The sequence below is a fragment of the Macaca thibetana genome, chromosome 20, assembly GCF_024542745.1.
Source record: "Macaca thibetana thibetana isolate TM-01 chromosome 20, ASM2454274v1, whole genome shotgun sequence".
NCBI classification, from domain to species: domain Eukaryota; kingdom Metazoa; phylum Chordata; class Mammalia; order Primates; family Cercopithecidae; genus Macaca; species Macaca thibetana.
Window position 1 is genome coordinate 64,710,523 of NC_065597.1, and position 16,058 is coordinate 64,726,580.

At 46.5% G+C, this 16,058-nt stretch overlaps 1 protein-coding gene across 6 annotated transcripts in view; it reads right to left on the reverse strand.

The window, feature by feature from the left end:
• The window catches only part of CLEC16A (C-type lectin domain containing 16A), a 238,587-nt gene that overhangs the window by 127,258 nt on the left and 95,271 nt on the right, over nt 1–16,058 (reverse strand). For all 6 annotated transcript variants that reach the window (XR_007722128.1, XM_050774232.1, XM_050774235.1 and 3 more), the window contains exons 14-17: nt 14,979–15,088; nt 13,286–13,330; nt 10,050–10,100; nt 5,791–5,919 (exon numbers count right to left, since the gene is read on the reverse strand). Coding sequence is in view for 5 of the 6 variants with exons in the window: in XM_050774232.1 (XP_050630189.1) it covers nt 5,791–5,919; nt 10,050–10,100; nt 13,286–13,330; nt 14,979–15,088 (335 nt within the window). In the remaining variant the exon portion in view is untranslated. The remainder of the gene's footprint in view (nt 1–5,790; nt 5,920–10,049; nt 10,101–13,285; nt 13,331–14,978; nt 15,089–16,058) is intronic.

Consider the following 16,058-nt stretch of genomic DNA (forward strand, 5'->3'; position numbering starts at 1 on the left):
GTGGGTGGCTCTGTAGTTGGACACACTGTGGCTCAAGCTGGGGCTTGGTAATCGCATGAATTGCCCAGGCCAGGCTTATGCTCTGGAAATGGGGCACCCACCATGCAGGTACAACGGGATGGCACTGGTGATGTGCTGAGCCCAGGAGCTGGCCTGGAACAAAGGCTTGGTTTTCACCCTCCTGCTTCCTTGCTGCATGTGCAAGCTGCCTAGTTTAGGCGACAGTCACTCAGGTTAGAAGCCCACTGAGGCCATGTAGCTGTGAAAGTCAGTCATTCTTAAAACAGTGCCAAAGCAGTTTAATGTGGGCACAACCCATCGGGAAAGCAATTTGGCAATATGCAGATAGTCATGAAAAAAACACGTTCATACCCTTTGAACCAGAAATTCCACTTCTGGGAACTTATCCTAAAGAAATAATTCAAGAGAAAGAAAAACACTGTATTCATGAAGCTGCTCATTATAGTTTAGTTGAAAATAATGTAATACTGGAAGCAACCAAAATGTCTACTTGCAAGAAAATGCCAGATAAACCTTTATGAGGCCATAAGAAATCAGACTTATTTCAACTATGGCAACATGAAAACTTCTTGTGCTACGACGAAAAGAAAAAAAAGAAGGGATGAAAGCAAGACCATGGTACACTCTCTTTACAGACAAAGATAGGAGGAGCACAAAAGATGTCCAAGTATTGTTTGTTTAGGGTGATGAAATCATGGGAAATTCTTTTCCCTTTACTTTTGAAATTGTAGGAGATGCTATTGTATTTTCTTTAATATGTAATACACATCGAAAAAGTAAAGCAAAATATTCTATTTCCTCAAGGCCAATAGTGATAAACACAAAAACTGCTTGTGGTTTTACAAAGGAACAGGGAAACAATCTGGGGACAAATAAAACCTCGTGCAAATATGGGTGTTTCATAGCCGCTTCCAAGATGACTATATACAGATGGCTAGTGGCTTAAACTTGGATTTTGATATTCACCAAAAAATCCTGTTCCTGACTCTCTTTTCTCTGGCATTAAGCTTCGGTAGATTTAGATCATGAAAGACCCTATTTCTTTCCCACCTTACATACCAGACTGCTCCATTTCTGTTCAGACAATGTTTCCTGAGCGCTTAATGTCTGCCAGGCCCTGGGCTTGTCACTTCGCAGCCACGCTCTTCTCTGGGCAACAGCTGAGAGGCAAGACCCATGAGGGACCTGAGGCTCCGGGAGGGTGAGTGACTCACTCAAGGTCATGCAGCTGGAGTTGGGATTTGACCCACGGTTGGTCTGACACCACAGTTTTCCTTCTTCACCGCTTCTCTCAGTTCCCCCTACATGTGGGGTGGGTCCAGCCTAAGCCTGAAGTTCTACTTGAATGTTCTCACTGGACCCCAATAGCTCCAGTGACCTTCATTTCAACATGAATTTCCCTTCTCAGCTGGCATGGCTCAGTGGCACCCTTGCTGTTTTGGTCTTATTTTATATTATTTGTTCACCATCTAGTCTTGCATTTAACTCAGAGCCTGATACCTAGAATATGTTCAACAATTATGTTGAAAGAAAGAGTAAGTGATGTGGTTTTTAAAATGCAAGAGGGGGCTGGGCATGGTGGCTCAAGCCTGTAATCCCAGCACTATGGGAGGCCAAGTCGGGTAGATCACCTGAGTTCAGGAGTTTGGGACCACCCTGGCCAAAAGACTGGGGACACTCAGTCTCTATTAAAAATACAAAAAAATTTTAAAAATCAGCTGGGCATGGTGGCTCATGCTACTCTAGAGGCGGAGGCAGGAGAATCACTTGAACCTGAGAGGTGCAGGTTGCAGTGAGTCGAGATCATGCCACTGCACCCTAGCATGGGTGACAGAGTGAGATGCATCTCAAAAAAAAAAAAAAAAGCAAGAGGGAAAACGGCGTTATGGTGAGATGCCTCCCAACAGCCTGCAAAGCGCTGCCACCATCCTCTCCTGTCGCTGCCCCTGCCTCTACCTCACTTACTATGCTCCTTGAACATGCCACACTTGGTGGCATCTCAGGGACTGGACGTGTGCTGTTCCCTGTTTGGAAAGTGCCTCCTTTATCACTTTAACCTTCCTGGCTCCTCCTCATCCCCCAGGTTTCAGCTCAGATCACCTCTGCAGAGCAGCTCTTCGGATCACTCTATCTGCAGGAGGACCGCTCCTCAGCCCCTGGCTACGGCATGCTCTTTCTTTCCTCCAGAGCTCTGACTGTGGGTTGGTACCAAACCTGCTATTCTCTTACTTGCTAATAAATTTTACCTCTCTAGGTAAAAAGAGCGGTCCAGAAGGCAGGGGCGTGTGCTCGCTCATTTCTTCACTCCCCAGGCTAACACAGTATTTGGCATATAGCAAGAATCTAGCAGCTCTTTGATGAATCTATGAATATTTAGGAGTGATTTGCCAGTAAGAATTGTTTGAACTTCCTTGACAAATCCTTAAGGAAAATAAAGGGTGGAGTTTCTGAAAAGGATCAGCCTCCTTTAAAAAGTCTACTTGGTGGAAAAAAAAAAAAAAGAAAGAAAACCTTTGAATCCAAAGGGGTAGCTTGGAATGTTCTTTGGATACAAGCAAAAAACTTGAAACGAACCACATAAGCCCTCAATTGCTTGCTAAACCATGTAACTTCCTTTAGCTCAAATTCAAAGCACATTGGTGTGTTCTGATTTCTGAAGCAGGCTTGAGGAGCTAAGCTTCTGGATGATTCCAGATGGCTCCCTTGCAACAGGAACCGTAGTGAGACGAGTGGCCAAAGCTACCCTTCAGAAAGAAATTCTTAAAGTCACAAAGGAAGCTTTTCTAAAGTGGATGCCTTGGCTTTGAGGTAGCCTGGCCTCTTTTATATCATTCTGCTACCCAGGGACCCTGGGAGGACTTAAGAGTTGCTTTTGGAAACTGGTCAGACAGGCAAAGAGCCTCTAGGGAAGCTGAGATATTCCAGGTCTCTGTGCTTCAGCTAGCCACTTGGGCTGTGCATCCTGTCCAGGACAAGGGAGGTGGGCAGCACAGCCCTGGGAACCTGCAACTATGTGACATGTGAGGGGCAAAAAGACTATCATCAAGACCTGCCATTGGCTTGCTGCTGAGTCCTCACAATAACTCTGGAAAGGCAGGCACATTTTACCTGACAGATGAAGAGACAGTAGCTCAGAGTAGACAGGAAGCAACCTCCCTTCCACCACATGCCTGACAAACTCGCCCCTGCATTTCTCCCATCTCTCGCCTGTGTATCAGGACCATCTGCCCCAGCCCAGCAGGGCATAAGGTCATGAAACAGTGTTAAGAGGTGACAGCCAAGGCTCTCAAGGGGCTCCAAGGCCCCCGTGATCTGGCTCCTGCCAGCACCCCCAGCCTCATCACATCCCACTGTGGGCTCCAGCTGCAATCACTGCCGTGGAAGTGCCAGAATGTGTCACCTGTCTCTGGGCCTGTGCCTCCCTATCTGGTGCCTGTCCCACTTCCTGCTCCAGGTGAGATTAGTGACCTGATCTAATGCTGCTTGAATAACAGCCTAAGCCACATGGTCTGCCACTGTCTCTTCCCACTTTGCCCTCCAGGCTCTCATTCCTTCAGGACTGGGGCTGTTTTTGATGTCCCAGTGTCCTGAGCAGAGCTAGCAGATCTGAAGAAGGCAGTGTGGGAAGCAGCAGGTCAGAATGCCTAAGAGTCTAGGTTCTGGGCGCCACATTGCCTGGGCTGACTCGTGGCTCAGCTACTCACTAGCTGGGTGACCTTGAGCAAATCACTGGACCTCTCCATGCATCAATTCCTTCCTCTGTGGGCAGGACGTGGTGGTTCATGCCTGTAATCCCAGCACTCTGAGGCTGAGACGGGTGGATCGCTTGAGTCCAGGAGTTCAAGACCAGCCTTGGCAACATGGCAAAACCCCACCTCTACAAAAAATACAAAAATTAGGTGAGTGTGGCGGCACACACCTGTAATCCCAACGACCCAGGAGGCTGAGGTAGGAGGACCTCTTGAACCCAGGGGGCAGAGTGTGCTGCAGTGAGCCAAGATGGCACCACTGTACTCCAACCTGGGTGACAGAGCAGGACCCTGTCTCAAAAAAAAAAAAAAAAAAAAAAAAAAATTCTTCTTCTGTAAAATGGGGATAATAATAGTGCCAATCTCCTAGGATGGTTATAGAATTTAATGAGGAAATTCACCAAAAGAACGGATTTGAATTGATCTACTTCATAGCAGAGGCTATATGTTCACAGAAGTGGTAAGAAAAATCCTGATGAACTGTGAACCAAAAGAAGGTAGAGTGTGGGTCGGGTGTGGTGGTACATGCCTGTAATTCCAGCACTTTGGGAGGCCAAGGCAGGAGGATGGCTTGAGGCCAGGAGTTCAAGACTAGCTTGGGTAACTTAGCAAGACTTCATCTCTATAAAACATTTGACAATTAGCTAGGTGTGGTAGCTTATGCATGTAGTTCCAGCTACTGACGCTGAGGTGGGAGGATGGCTGGAGACCAGGAGTTCGAGGCTGCAGTGAGCTACAATAGCATCACTGCACTCCAGGCTGGATCACAGCTCACTGCAGCCTCAAAAAAAAAAAAAAAAAAAAAAAAAAGAAAGAAAAAAAAGGCAAAGTGGAATCCAGAGCAGCAGTGCTCAGCGTTCACTCCTCTGGACAGGAGGGATCTCCCAGGCAGGGCCTTCTTGGCACAGGATGCTGTAGCCCCGGCTGGGGGTGAGCATGTCAGCATCACGAAGCAACACATACACATCTGTCAGAACCGGTCCTCCAGTGAAAGCTGATGCCAGGACGTCCAGTGCAAACGCTGCCACCCACAAACAGAATCGTGCGCCTGGCTGGGAGCACATGGAAGGAAGACGTCAGCGGCCCGGACGGGTGGGTCCTGCGGTGAGGTTTGTGGGTTTGGTCAGACAGTTGGAAATGTGGATTGACTCAAGACACATGGGTCCCACTTCCTCTGCACCCCCAGGCCTCCGAGGTAGAATCACCAGCTGCGGGGAGGAAGGTTCAGACTCCTCGTGTCTGAGGTGCAAATGACAGGTCATTCCTGCTTTGCAAAATCCAAAAGTGAAACACCTCTGTCACACATGAATAAACTCAGACGATACAGGCTGACAGGGGGAGCTGCGTGCAATGAATTCCTCTAAACTATCCACAAATATTCATGTCTCCAGGGAATGATTTTCTAGGGAAAAGGTGATGGTGCTTTCTAAGAAAGAAACTCTGATCTTACCCGGGAGATAAAATACCATGAACACCCTTGTGGAGACTGCTTCCTAGAGTGCCTGCTTCGGAAAAAAAGGGCTGATAACAGAAGCACACGCTGCAGCTGGTTCTGAGAACTAATCTTTTCACGCATATCTCTCCTGCAGGCTGGCGAGATTCACATTCCATTTGACTGTGGCCCAAGAGCAGGTAGATGCCTTAACATCGCACTGTCTCTGAGGGTCCTGAGACCGCTGAGCTAAGATTTCACACCAACCTCACCCTCCACGGTTCACAGAAACCTGGCCCCACTGGCTTCCACTCCTGAGCTCAGGGCTTGAGTCTGTCTGCACTGGTGAAGGCTACCTCTCTGCAGCCAACATTGGGTGCCAGATGCAACGGAATGCCAAACCCCACTTTCCAAAGGGCAACATGCTTTGGAAAGTCATGCCTGGGGGCAAGTGTGAACTCTCTATCTGCGTCTAAGCTGTGTTGAGGGCAAGCTCCTGACTTTGACAAAGAAGCCCTTTCCTCCCTGGTCTGGGAGTGTTTCTGGAGAACAGTGGCCCAGGAGATGACAGGTCCTGCGCTCACTCACCCGCCGGGTCTTCTCCACATCGCCACATGGCAGCCGCTTCACAAAATCAATGCCTGTCAGCGGTGTGCCTGTTGGGGGCAGCAGGATGGAGGCATCCATCATGAGATATTCCACGTTCATGGGCTTCATCTAGAAGAGACATTACAGGAAACCTCAAAGCAGGCCCCTTACTTGGGAGGAAGAAGAGGCCCGGGAAGGTTACACAGGCCTCTCACCTTTACCTGCATTTAGTAAATGTAAATGAGTGATCTAAACCCTGGATTTAGATTGAAGTAAAGCACAGAGGCAGCCAGATAAGGGAGCAATATGCCTTTTGGTTTTCTAAACTGGTGATTTTTCCTTTAATTGAAACAGCAGCTCAGACTCTTGAGAAGCTGCATCCTTGCTGCGAAAAGCTCGTTCCTCCTCACATTCCCTCTCCACCTCAGCAGGGACAGGGATTCTCAGCAGGAGGCCAGGTATGCTTTACCCCTGTGGGTGCAAGCCCATCTGCCACCTGCCTTCTCCTCGCTGTCCTTCCAGTGATGATAACAGCTGTGCGATGGCAGCTTCTGTTTAACAAGAGCTAATTCCACGGCACGCTGTGACCTAAAGGCTTCTGAGGAGCTGCTTCCCACTTTGCTGATGAGGGAACAGAGTCTCAGAGAAGCAGAAAAATGGATCCAAGGTCACTCAGCTGGTGGGTGGCAGAACCAAGACATGAGCCCAGGCCTGTCTTGCTCCAGGGCCTCTGTGATTCTCACCCTAGGACCAATGTTTCCCCTTCCTTCCTTGTCCCCTTCACATCTTACCTGGGATAATATAACATAATCATTTTTGGAGCATCTACTAACTACCAGGCACGTGCTGGGGTCATCTCCTGCTGGACGGCAGGTGCTGGTGGCTCATCATGAAAGGGACACTGAGCTCAGAGGAGGAAAGGCACATGCCCACGGCCACTGGGCCAGAGCTGACTGCCTCTTTCCACACCACCTCTGCGAAGCCTTCTTTGATGACTAAGACACAGGGTGACATCCCCTACCTGCCACCTCTCCCAGATCTCTGCTGCATCAGTAGTAGTAATCAATGCACACGTGTTGCTGAACACTAACACTTCATTTCCCTGGCTTCACAGAGGAAGGATAAGCTTTCTGCAGAATTCGTTTTACTCTTTCAAACATGACAAACTTTCCTTGTGTCTTCTCTTTTCAGAAAGTGGGCTTCAAACATACCACTTTCTCCCTCCTGCTAGGTAAAGCTGACTACACAGGGCAGGGATGTAGTGACAGCCCAGCGGCCCAGATACCTGGTGCTATGGTTTGAACGCATCCCAAAAAGTTCATGTATTGGAAACTTAATCCCCAGTGTGACAGTGCTGAGAGGTAGGGCCTAACAAGATGGGATTAGGTCTCATGAATGGAGTAAGGTCATTATTGCAGGTGTGGCTCCATGATGGTGACAGTGAGTTTGTTTTAAGAGCGAGTTCTGTTCTCTCTTTCTCTGTGTCTTGCCCTTCCACCTTCCACCATGGGATGATGTGGCAAGAAGGCCCATCCGCCTTCTACCATGGGTAATGTGGCAAGAAGGCCCTCGTCAAATACTGGCACCTTGATATTGGACTTCCTGGCCTCCAGAACTATAAGAAATTTCTTTTCTTTATAAATTAGTCTGTGGTATTCTGTTATAGCTGCAGAAAACAGACTGAGACACCTGGTGAACAGGCCACGGGGCCAAGGAGCCACTTGGTGCATGCTGCTTGCCTTTTTCTTTTGGACACTTTGAGTACTTTCCTCCAGAAGCCCGAGGTCCCCCACTCCAAATCCTCTATCCCAGCAAGGGTGGCAGCTCCATTCCCCTCTACTCCTGCTGCCCCCTACAACCTTCCCAATGAACCCCTCAAGCCTGCTGGGGGCAGAGCTAGGCCATCACTTCACTGAACCTTTTGCATTAAACCAGAGGCAGTAAGGGAAATGAAGGGTCACAAGTCATGGCCTGACTTTGGTACAGCGGCCGGCCTCCGAGGGCCTGTCCCTACCCCCTTCCACTCAGAAGCTGCATTCCTGAAGGCTGAGGACTGATTTTCAGATACAGAGAGAGGGTGTAGCACCTTTGTATTTCTCTGGAATGCCAGGCATTGTATAGGACACACAATACATGCTTGATTAAAACAAACCATCAATCAAACAAATAAAACCTTGGAAGTTCCCCATGGTGGGAGGGGGAGGAAGCATTTGTTGTGTATGGACCCATGAGGATTTGTTGTTGTGTATGGACCCATGAGGCCTCTTGCTGGCTATTTCATATACAGCCTGGGCAGCTCCGAGGTAGGGATCCCCCACCTTATGGATTAAAAAAAAAAAAAAAATCGCCAGGCGAGGTGGCTCACACCTGTAATCCCAGCACTTTGGGAGGTCGAGGCGGAGGGATCACGAGGTCAGGGGTTCGAGACCAGCCTGGCCAACATGGTGAAATCCTGTCTACTAAAAATACAAAAATTAGTTGGGCGTGGTAGTGGGCGCCTGTAATCCCAGCTACTTGGGAGGCTGAGGCAGGAGAATTGCTTGAACCCAGGAGGCGGAGGTTGCAGGGAGCTGAGATCGCGCTACTGCACTCCAGCCTGGGTGAGAGAGCAAGACTCTGTCTCAAAAAAAGAAAAAGAAAAACAAAAAAAAAAATCAGAATTTAAGCAATGCACTCAAGGCTGCATTGTCAAAAACAGACACTGAGCAGGGGTTTAAGAGCCCAAGCTCTCCCACATGGTTAAGTGCCATAGGAGCCTGACATTTCCAAACAGGAAACCAAACTGTAAGGAATGACATTGCAGGGGGATGTCTCAGCGGTAAGAGGAAATGGCAAACGACAAATGAATCCCTTCCACTCTAAGGAATGGTCTGAAGGGTGGAAGACTGAGTCACTCTTGAAGGGGCTGGGAGGGGCTGTGGATGCACAGCCCACGGACACCTTTCCCTTGAAAAGGCTCCATGGAGGCCTCAGACACACAGTGACAAAGGACGTGGTGAGGGCCCGGCTGTCCAGATTCCCGGGGAACAGGCTGTGAAGCCAAGGAGCCAATTAGTGCACGCTGCCTTTTTCTTTTTGACACTTAAAACACTTAGGTTTATTATAAACTTCCCAAATCACACACGCTTTGGTGGGTAATATTCACAAGAAGGATAATTTATCATGTACTTAATGGAGTACCTAGCCAAGGGCAGGTGCCGGGATACAAAGACAAATGCACAAAGCAGCGAAAGCTGGGATCTTCTGAACCTATGGCTTCCTGTGATTCTGCCTGCCGGAGGAGGAAGGAATCCCGTGTGCTGGCACTGCAGACTGGAGGAAGAGCTGCAGACTGGAGGAAGAGCTGCATGCTGGAACATTCCAGGAGAGCAGCAAACAGAGAGGCAGGGATATAATACATGGAGAAGGACAGGGGATGCGGGGGTGGGCTGTCCTCTTCCAGAAGCCTGGCTCCGCCACCCGGCCAGGCAGACTTGGGTACATCACTAGACCTCTCTGACTCAGTTTCCTCATTGGCAAGTGATATGGTTTGGCTCTGTGTCCCCACCCAAATCTCCCCCTGAATGGTGAGACACGTGGGAATTCCCACGTGTCAAGGGCGGAACCATGCGGCGGTAACTGAATCATGGCGGCAGTTTTCCTTATACAGTTCTCATGATAGTGAGTGAGTTCTCATGAGATCTGATGGTTTTCTAAGTGTCTGGCATTTTTTCTCCTTGCATTCATTCTCTCTCCTGTCACCCTGTGAAGAGGTGCCTTCTACCATGATCGTAAGTTTCCTGAGGCCTCCCCAGCAATGTGGAACTGTAAGTCAATTAAACCTCTTTTCTTTATAAATTACCCAGTCTTGGGTATTTCTGCATAACAGTATGAGAAAAGACTAATTCAGCAAGAAAGGGACAATGGCAGTAGCTATTACTGTTGGTTGGTGTGAGGATGAAGAGTTATAATCTGTACAGCATGCTATATACATCCAGCACAGAGTAAGTCCACAAAAAAATGATACTGCCCCCCAAATTACTATTCATAGCAGATAATCGTCCTGACTCATTGGATACCTCCCATCTTAGACGGAACAAATATAATCTGAAATTAACAGTGCTGGGGATCACAAGACACCACTCTAAATCTGCTTCCCCATCGATCTGCTATTTGGTCAGAAAGCCCTAAGTCAAAAAACCCCGTCTGGGATGGGCAGGGTGAGCTTGGCAGGGACACAGGTGCATGCCAGCCCAAGTGTCTCCCAGTCCCTCACTTACTGTCATGCTCCTGTACTCATCTTCAAACATGTCCAAAAAAATGTCTTCTCCCTAAAAAGAAAGGAAAGGAGGGAAGAGGAGATTATTCATATTTTTTTCCATGAACAACAGAGTATTATAAACTCTAGTTTGTGGCTTTAGAGGCCATCTGTTTCTCATTAGTGAGTTCTCGTAAATCACCAGGAAGTAAAATGCACACGTGAACACAAACACACATGCTCAAATGACAGACCAAATATCAAATTGCACTACTCAAAATTTTCTCCTTCCTAAGTATATGGAGTTAGGATTCTTCTGTCAAAGCAGTTAATTAAAAAACAACAACAAAAATACTACTATGTAGGATTAAAATATAGAAAAGACTAATATTTCAAGTGTTTAACATCATCTATTTATCAAGAATGGTTGGAGAAATGGACAATCCCGTTTAAGTTACCATATTAAAGATACGAGGCTCCACACCTCTGGGAGGAGGAGTATAATTAAATAAATTTAACATTACAATTGCATGGCTTGTTCCATTTGTTTTTGAGGAGTGCTTTCGGGGTTATGTCATTCCTCAGGGTCATGACTGCCTGGGAGCGCCCCTTCAGAACAGCATGGTGGGCACAAACTTGGCTCTGAGACACATAACCAAATCCAGTTTTACACCTCTTGCCTCCTTGTTCCACTGCAAGAATGGCATGTCTGTCTGGGGTACTGTGAAGACGAAATGAGTTAATGCACATGAAATGCAAGGAAGCACAGAGCCTGTCACTCAGTTGGGGCTGGGTCAGTGTGAGCACTCACTGTCATGATAATCTCTACTGGACAATGAGCCTTAGAACTGCTGCATCTCTCTCACAGGTTCTGAACGAGACACACACACACACACACACACCTCCCCCCCACACTTGGGGTGGGAAAGGGAATAGATCCTTTTTCGTTTTTTTCAGTTGTCAGAACTACAACTAAATTTGAATATTCTTGTGTGATATAACTATCAACACCAGAAAAGACAATTCCTGAAAACATCTAAAAGCTGCTGAGAAATTATACTTAGGGTATAATAAATATTATGGGATAAAAGTAAGAAAAATCTGGGTTGGGAGAAGGGATCCAGAAATTAAATAAAGCTCTCCTTTTGTTAATAAAGAATAACCCTCTGGGAAAATGCCTACCTATATATCTTTCTGTTTTTGCAATCCAAAAGCTTTCCAGGGGACATAAACTTAGGGCAGTTATACTGGAAAGAGGTTCAAAGATGACTAATGCAACCCTGAGGTTTCTGCTTTCTTGTGGGCTTTGCTAGTGGGGGTGTATCCTCACTTGGAAGCCAAGTGTGGTTTCGGATGTTCTAAGGGGAAAGTGGGATTTCCTCCTTAGTGTGTAGGGGCCCACCACGGTGCCACCCTTGTCTGGGTATGTCCACTGCTGCAGTTGGATGGGGTCATCCGAGCCTGGCAAGGCTGATCTCCAAATTATGTAACCTCATTTTATCTCAACAAACACTGGCAATAATGTAGTGGCTTAAAACGATTCCTGCAAAAAACCAGCAGCTTAAAGAGGGCTCAAAAAACGAAACTACAGGGGACAGCAAGGAAATGGCAGTGTTGCCATCTTCCCCCTGTAAGAGGATCTTCAGCAGCCACGTGCAGAGACCTGATCCAGAGGCCAGCAAACTAGAAAATGACTATTTGACCCATGGATTAATCCACCATGGCTGACGAGTGATGAGCCTTGCCTGAAAGACACATGAGGCTGGCAAGGCCTGAGTGTTTCCGCTCCCTGCCGCGCCCCCCAAATTCGTATGTTTAAATTCGAATTCCCAAGGTAATGGGATTAGTAGGTAGGGCCTTTGGGAGGTGATGAGGTCATCCAGTAAGATGGTGCCATTTATGAGAAAGTGAGCCTTCACTAGATACTGAATCTGCCTTGATCTTGGACTTCCCAGCCTCCAAAACTGACAGAAATAAATATCCTTTTTTTTTGAGGACTCTTGCTCTGTCACCCAGGCTGGAGTGCAGTGGCGTGATCTCAGCTCACTGCAAGCTCCGTCTCCTGGGTTCACGCCATTCTCCCACCTCAGCCTCCAGAGGAGCTGGGACTACAGGCATCCGTCACTATGCTAGGCTAATTTTTTTTTGTATTTTTCAGTAGAGACAGAGTTTCACCATATTAGCAAAAATGGTCTCAATCTCCTGACCTCATGATCTGCCTGCCTTGGCCTCCCAAAGTCCTGGGATTGATTACAGGCGTGAGCCACTGTGCCCAGCCCAGAAGTAAATTTCTATTGTTTATAAGCTACCCAGTTTATGGTGCTGAATGGACTAAAATCAAATGCTTAAAAGCTAAAACAAAACCATGGCAATTAGAATTTTTTTTTTTTTTTGAAATGGAGTTTTCACTCTTGTTGCCCAGGATGGAGGACAATGGCGCTATCTTGGCTCACAGCAATCTCTGCCTCCCGGGTTCAAGCAATTCTCCTGCCTCAGCCTCCCAAGTACCTGGGATTACAGGCATGTGCCACCATGCCTGATTAATTTTGTATTTTTAGTAGAGACGAGGTTTCTCCATGTTGGCCAGGCTGGTCTCAAACTCCTGACCTCAGGTGATCCACCCGCCTTGGCCTCCAAAAGTGCTGGGATTACAGGCATAAGCCACCATGCCTGGCTGCAATTAGATATTTATAAAACCATCTGGAACCTGAAGACAAAGCTCTGCAAATTTTTCAGATACTGAAAGTCACTGTGGCACTTTACAAAATCTCAATAAACTTAATAAAGGTTTAGAAGCCTCTATAAGGTTTCTTAGCACATATGTATAAAAATAATATACATGTATATAGTTCATAAATTCATAGGTAATTCATAAGTAATTTTATATATGTAAGCATATGTAACTCACGAACATAAGCACATCATATATATATAATTTACTTATGTGTGTTTATATGTATGTAGTTCATAATTTACATATAATTATTCCCAAACAACCAAATCCATGTATTACTGAGAAACAAATTGTCATATACTGGGGCTGAGTCCTCAAAAATTTTACTGATAAGACAGCATGTGCAGAAAAAAGTTTAGGTATTGCTGCTCTAGGGACTATGAAATTGAGCATTTTTATTCAGTAATTATAGGCATAAAAAATAACTGAAGACATATAACGTTTATCTGCATAGAACCAGACACCACTTCTGCTGCTTCTACAAGACACACCATGCTGCTGTTCATCTGTGCTCTGTCAATTACCTTATAAAAATGTCGTACAAGGTGAACACTTTCTTCTCTTGCACCCTGTTAAAAGACAAGGAAGGTGTGAAGGAGGCAGGTCTCATCTAGGCGAGCAAGTCAGGCAAACTACAAATTCTAAAACATGAGTACGTATAAAACGGATCTGGACTAATAACCTTAATGCATAAAATGTTTTCTTTTGTTTTTTTTTTCCTTTTGTTGAGATGAAGTCTCACTCTGTTGCCCAGGCTGGAGTGCAATGGCATGATCCTGGCTCAGTGCAATCTCCGCCTCCCAGGTTCAAGCGATTCTCCTGCCTCAACCTCCTGAGTAGCTGGGATTACAGGTGCCTGCCACCACGCCTGGCTAATTTTTGTATTTTCAGTAGAGATGGGGTTTCACCACATTGGCCAGGCTGGTCTCTAACTCCTGACCTCAGGTGATCTGCCCGCCTCGGCTTCCCAAAGTGCCGGGACTAGAGGCATGAGCTACCATGCCTGGCCTATAAAATAGTTCTTAATGAGAGAGAGAGGAAAGGAGACAGAGCTCAAAATGAAAATGCGAAAGGATAGGTAATTTGATTGTAATGACATGAGAAGCTGTTAATATACAGTTAATCAGGGGAAAACGGTTACAAATATGGCCATTATGACTCCTTTTTTATTTTACTTTTTCAATACAGTCTCAAACTGTGGCCCAGACTGCAGTGCAGTGGTACAATCATACTCACTGCAGTGTCAAAATCCTGGGTTCAAGCAATCTCCCAGCCTCAGCTACCTGAGTAGCTGGGGCTACAGGTATGTCCTGGCTAACTGTTTTTGTTTTTGTAGAGACAGGGTCTCACTTATGTCCAAGCTAGTCTCAAATTCTTGGCCTTGAGTGATCCTCTCATCTCAGCTTTCCAAAATGTTGGAATTACATGCATGAGCCACTGCACCTAGCCCAACTACATTTGTATAAGACAAAAAGTTCATTTATAAGGGGGGGGGGTGTGTGTGTGTGTATACAAACATATACATACATATAAATGAATTTTCATTTACATATATGTAAATAGATGTTTCATTTACATATATTCACATGTTTACATATTTATATATTATATACATAAATATATATAGTGTATATTTACATATTGTATATGTAAATATATTCCTTTATGTAATTATTTGCTTATATAATACTTAAATATATTTACATATATAATATGTGTGTGTGTGTCTACATAGACACAGCCAAAGTGTCAACTATAGTTGTTACTTTTACCTCTTTGTACTTCCTAAATTTTCTAAAATAAACATAGAAAATAAGAGGAGGTACCATAAACGCTACTGAAAATTTAATGTATATTTTAAGCACAAAAACCATAATCAATGTGTGTATATGTGTTAGTGTGTTTGTATGTGCTTAAAACTTTTGTAACACCAAAGAAAAAATTCAGAAATCCTGAGGACAAATACAGAACCAAATAAGTGCAGCAGGAACCACTAAAACTCAATTAAGTGGACTCTTCAGCGAGTCTCAGCCGAAAGGAAGTCCCTGCTGAATAAGTAGGTTGGAGTGGGGTCTCAAGAGAGCAGCCCCTGCTGCTTCTAGCTGGTGACCGATGATACCACAGGCCAGGGCTCCTATCTGGATGCCAGCACCTTCCCTTCCATCCTCCTGTCCCTCTCCCTTGGCCCACAGGAAGGAGGAGGGGAGAGGGCGTCACCTCCAGGCAGGCCAGGTGCACGTCCTTCATGATGCAGCCGGCACTCGTCAGGACTTGCTGCTTCAGAAGTAGGCAGCTCAGCTCCAGCGTCGCCAGCCGGATCTTCCCATCTGCAGAGCAAACCAGGGTGAGCCTTGCACACCCAGGGAGCGGCGCCCTTAAGCCCAAGGCTCCTGCCTACCCACGTTGAGGTTAGCAGGTCAGATGATAGACCAACTGCTCATGGCTCCCAACATCCAGTGGGGACACAGAGGGAACCCCCCATGCCAAAGCCATTCCCAATCAGTTAGAATTCAATGTTCTCCATCAAAACTACCTACACCAAATACTTCCCTGAAGTCCCTTTACTGGCAGGGTGCAGGAAAAAGAGGGTGACTAAACACTGTTGAGGCCTAGAGAGTGGCCCTGCACTCCCACTTTCCTTTAGAGAGCCGCCAGTCCCACTCTGGGTCATGTGATTTGGGTGGAGCTGGTCCTCCTTTCCCCTTCCAGGGTTGGGCACATCACCCAGCCAGTTGGGGTGCTCTACATTCCCTTGGTCCCAGTGACTAGGTAAGAACTAGGCAAGGGAGCCAGTCAGAGCCAGTAAGGCTCAACCTCACAATTTGCTAGAACTGCTGGGTAAGAGAAATTCTCCTTGTGCTGGGTTGAGCAGAGGACCGTGGTGAGGCCCTGAGGGGCACAAGCATTATAACCTACATCAGCCGCCTCTTCACCCTTGCCAGCATTTTTAATATTTGTAAAGTATTCTGCAAATATCACTTTGAGATCTCTCTTCCAACTAGACTGCTCAAATCTAAGTGTCTCCCATAGAGTAAGTCTAGTGTCTCAGTGGAGAAAGGGCTAGCTGGAGGGGCTGACATTTAACTCATCAACCCAGAAGGTGGCAGAGGCCAAAGGTAGAAAAATACTGTTTGAGCCCCTGGATCCAGCTTTGCCTGAAGCCAGGCCTCAGCAGACTTTATAAGCCAACATAGCTTTGTCTGTTTGTATTGTTTAAGCCAGAGTGAGTCGGGTTTCTGTCAAGTGCAACAGAGCTCTAACACAGCTTACTTATTATGCTATTACTTACTTACTACC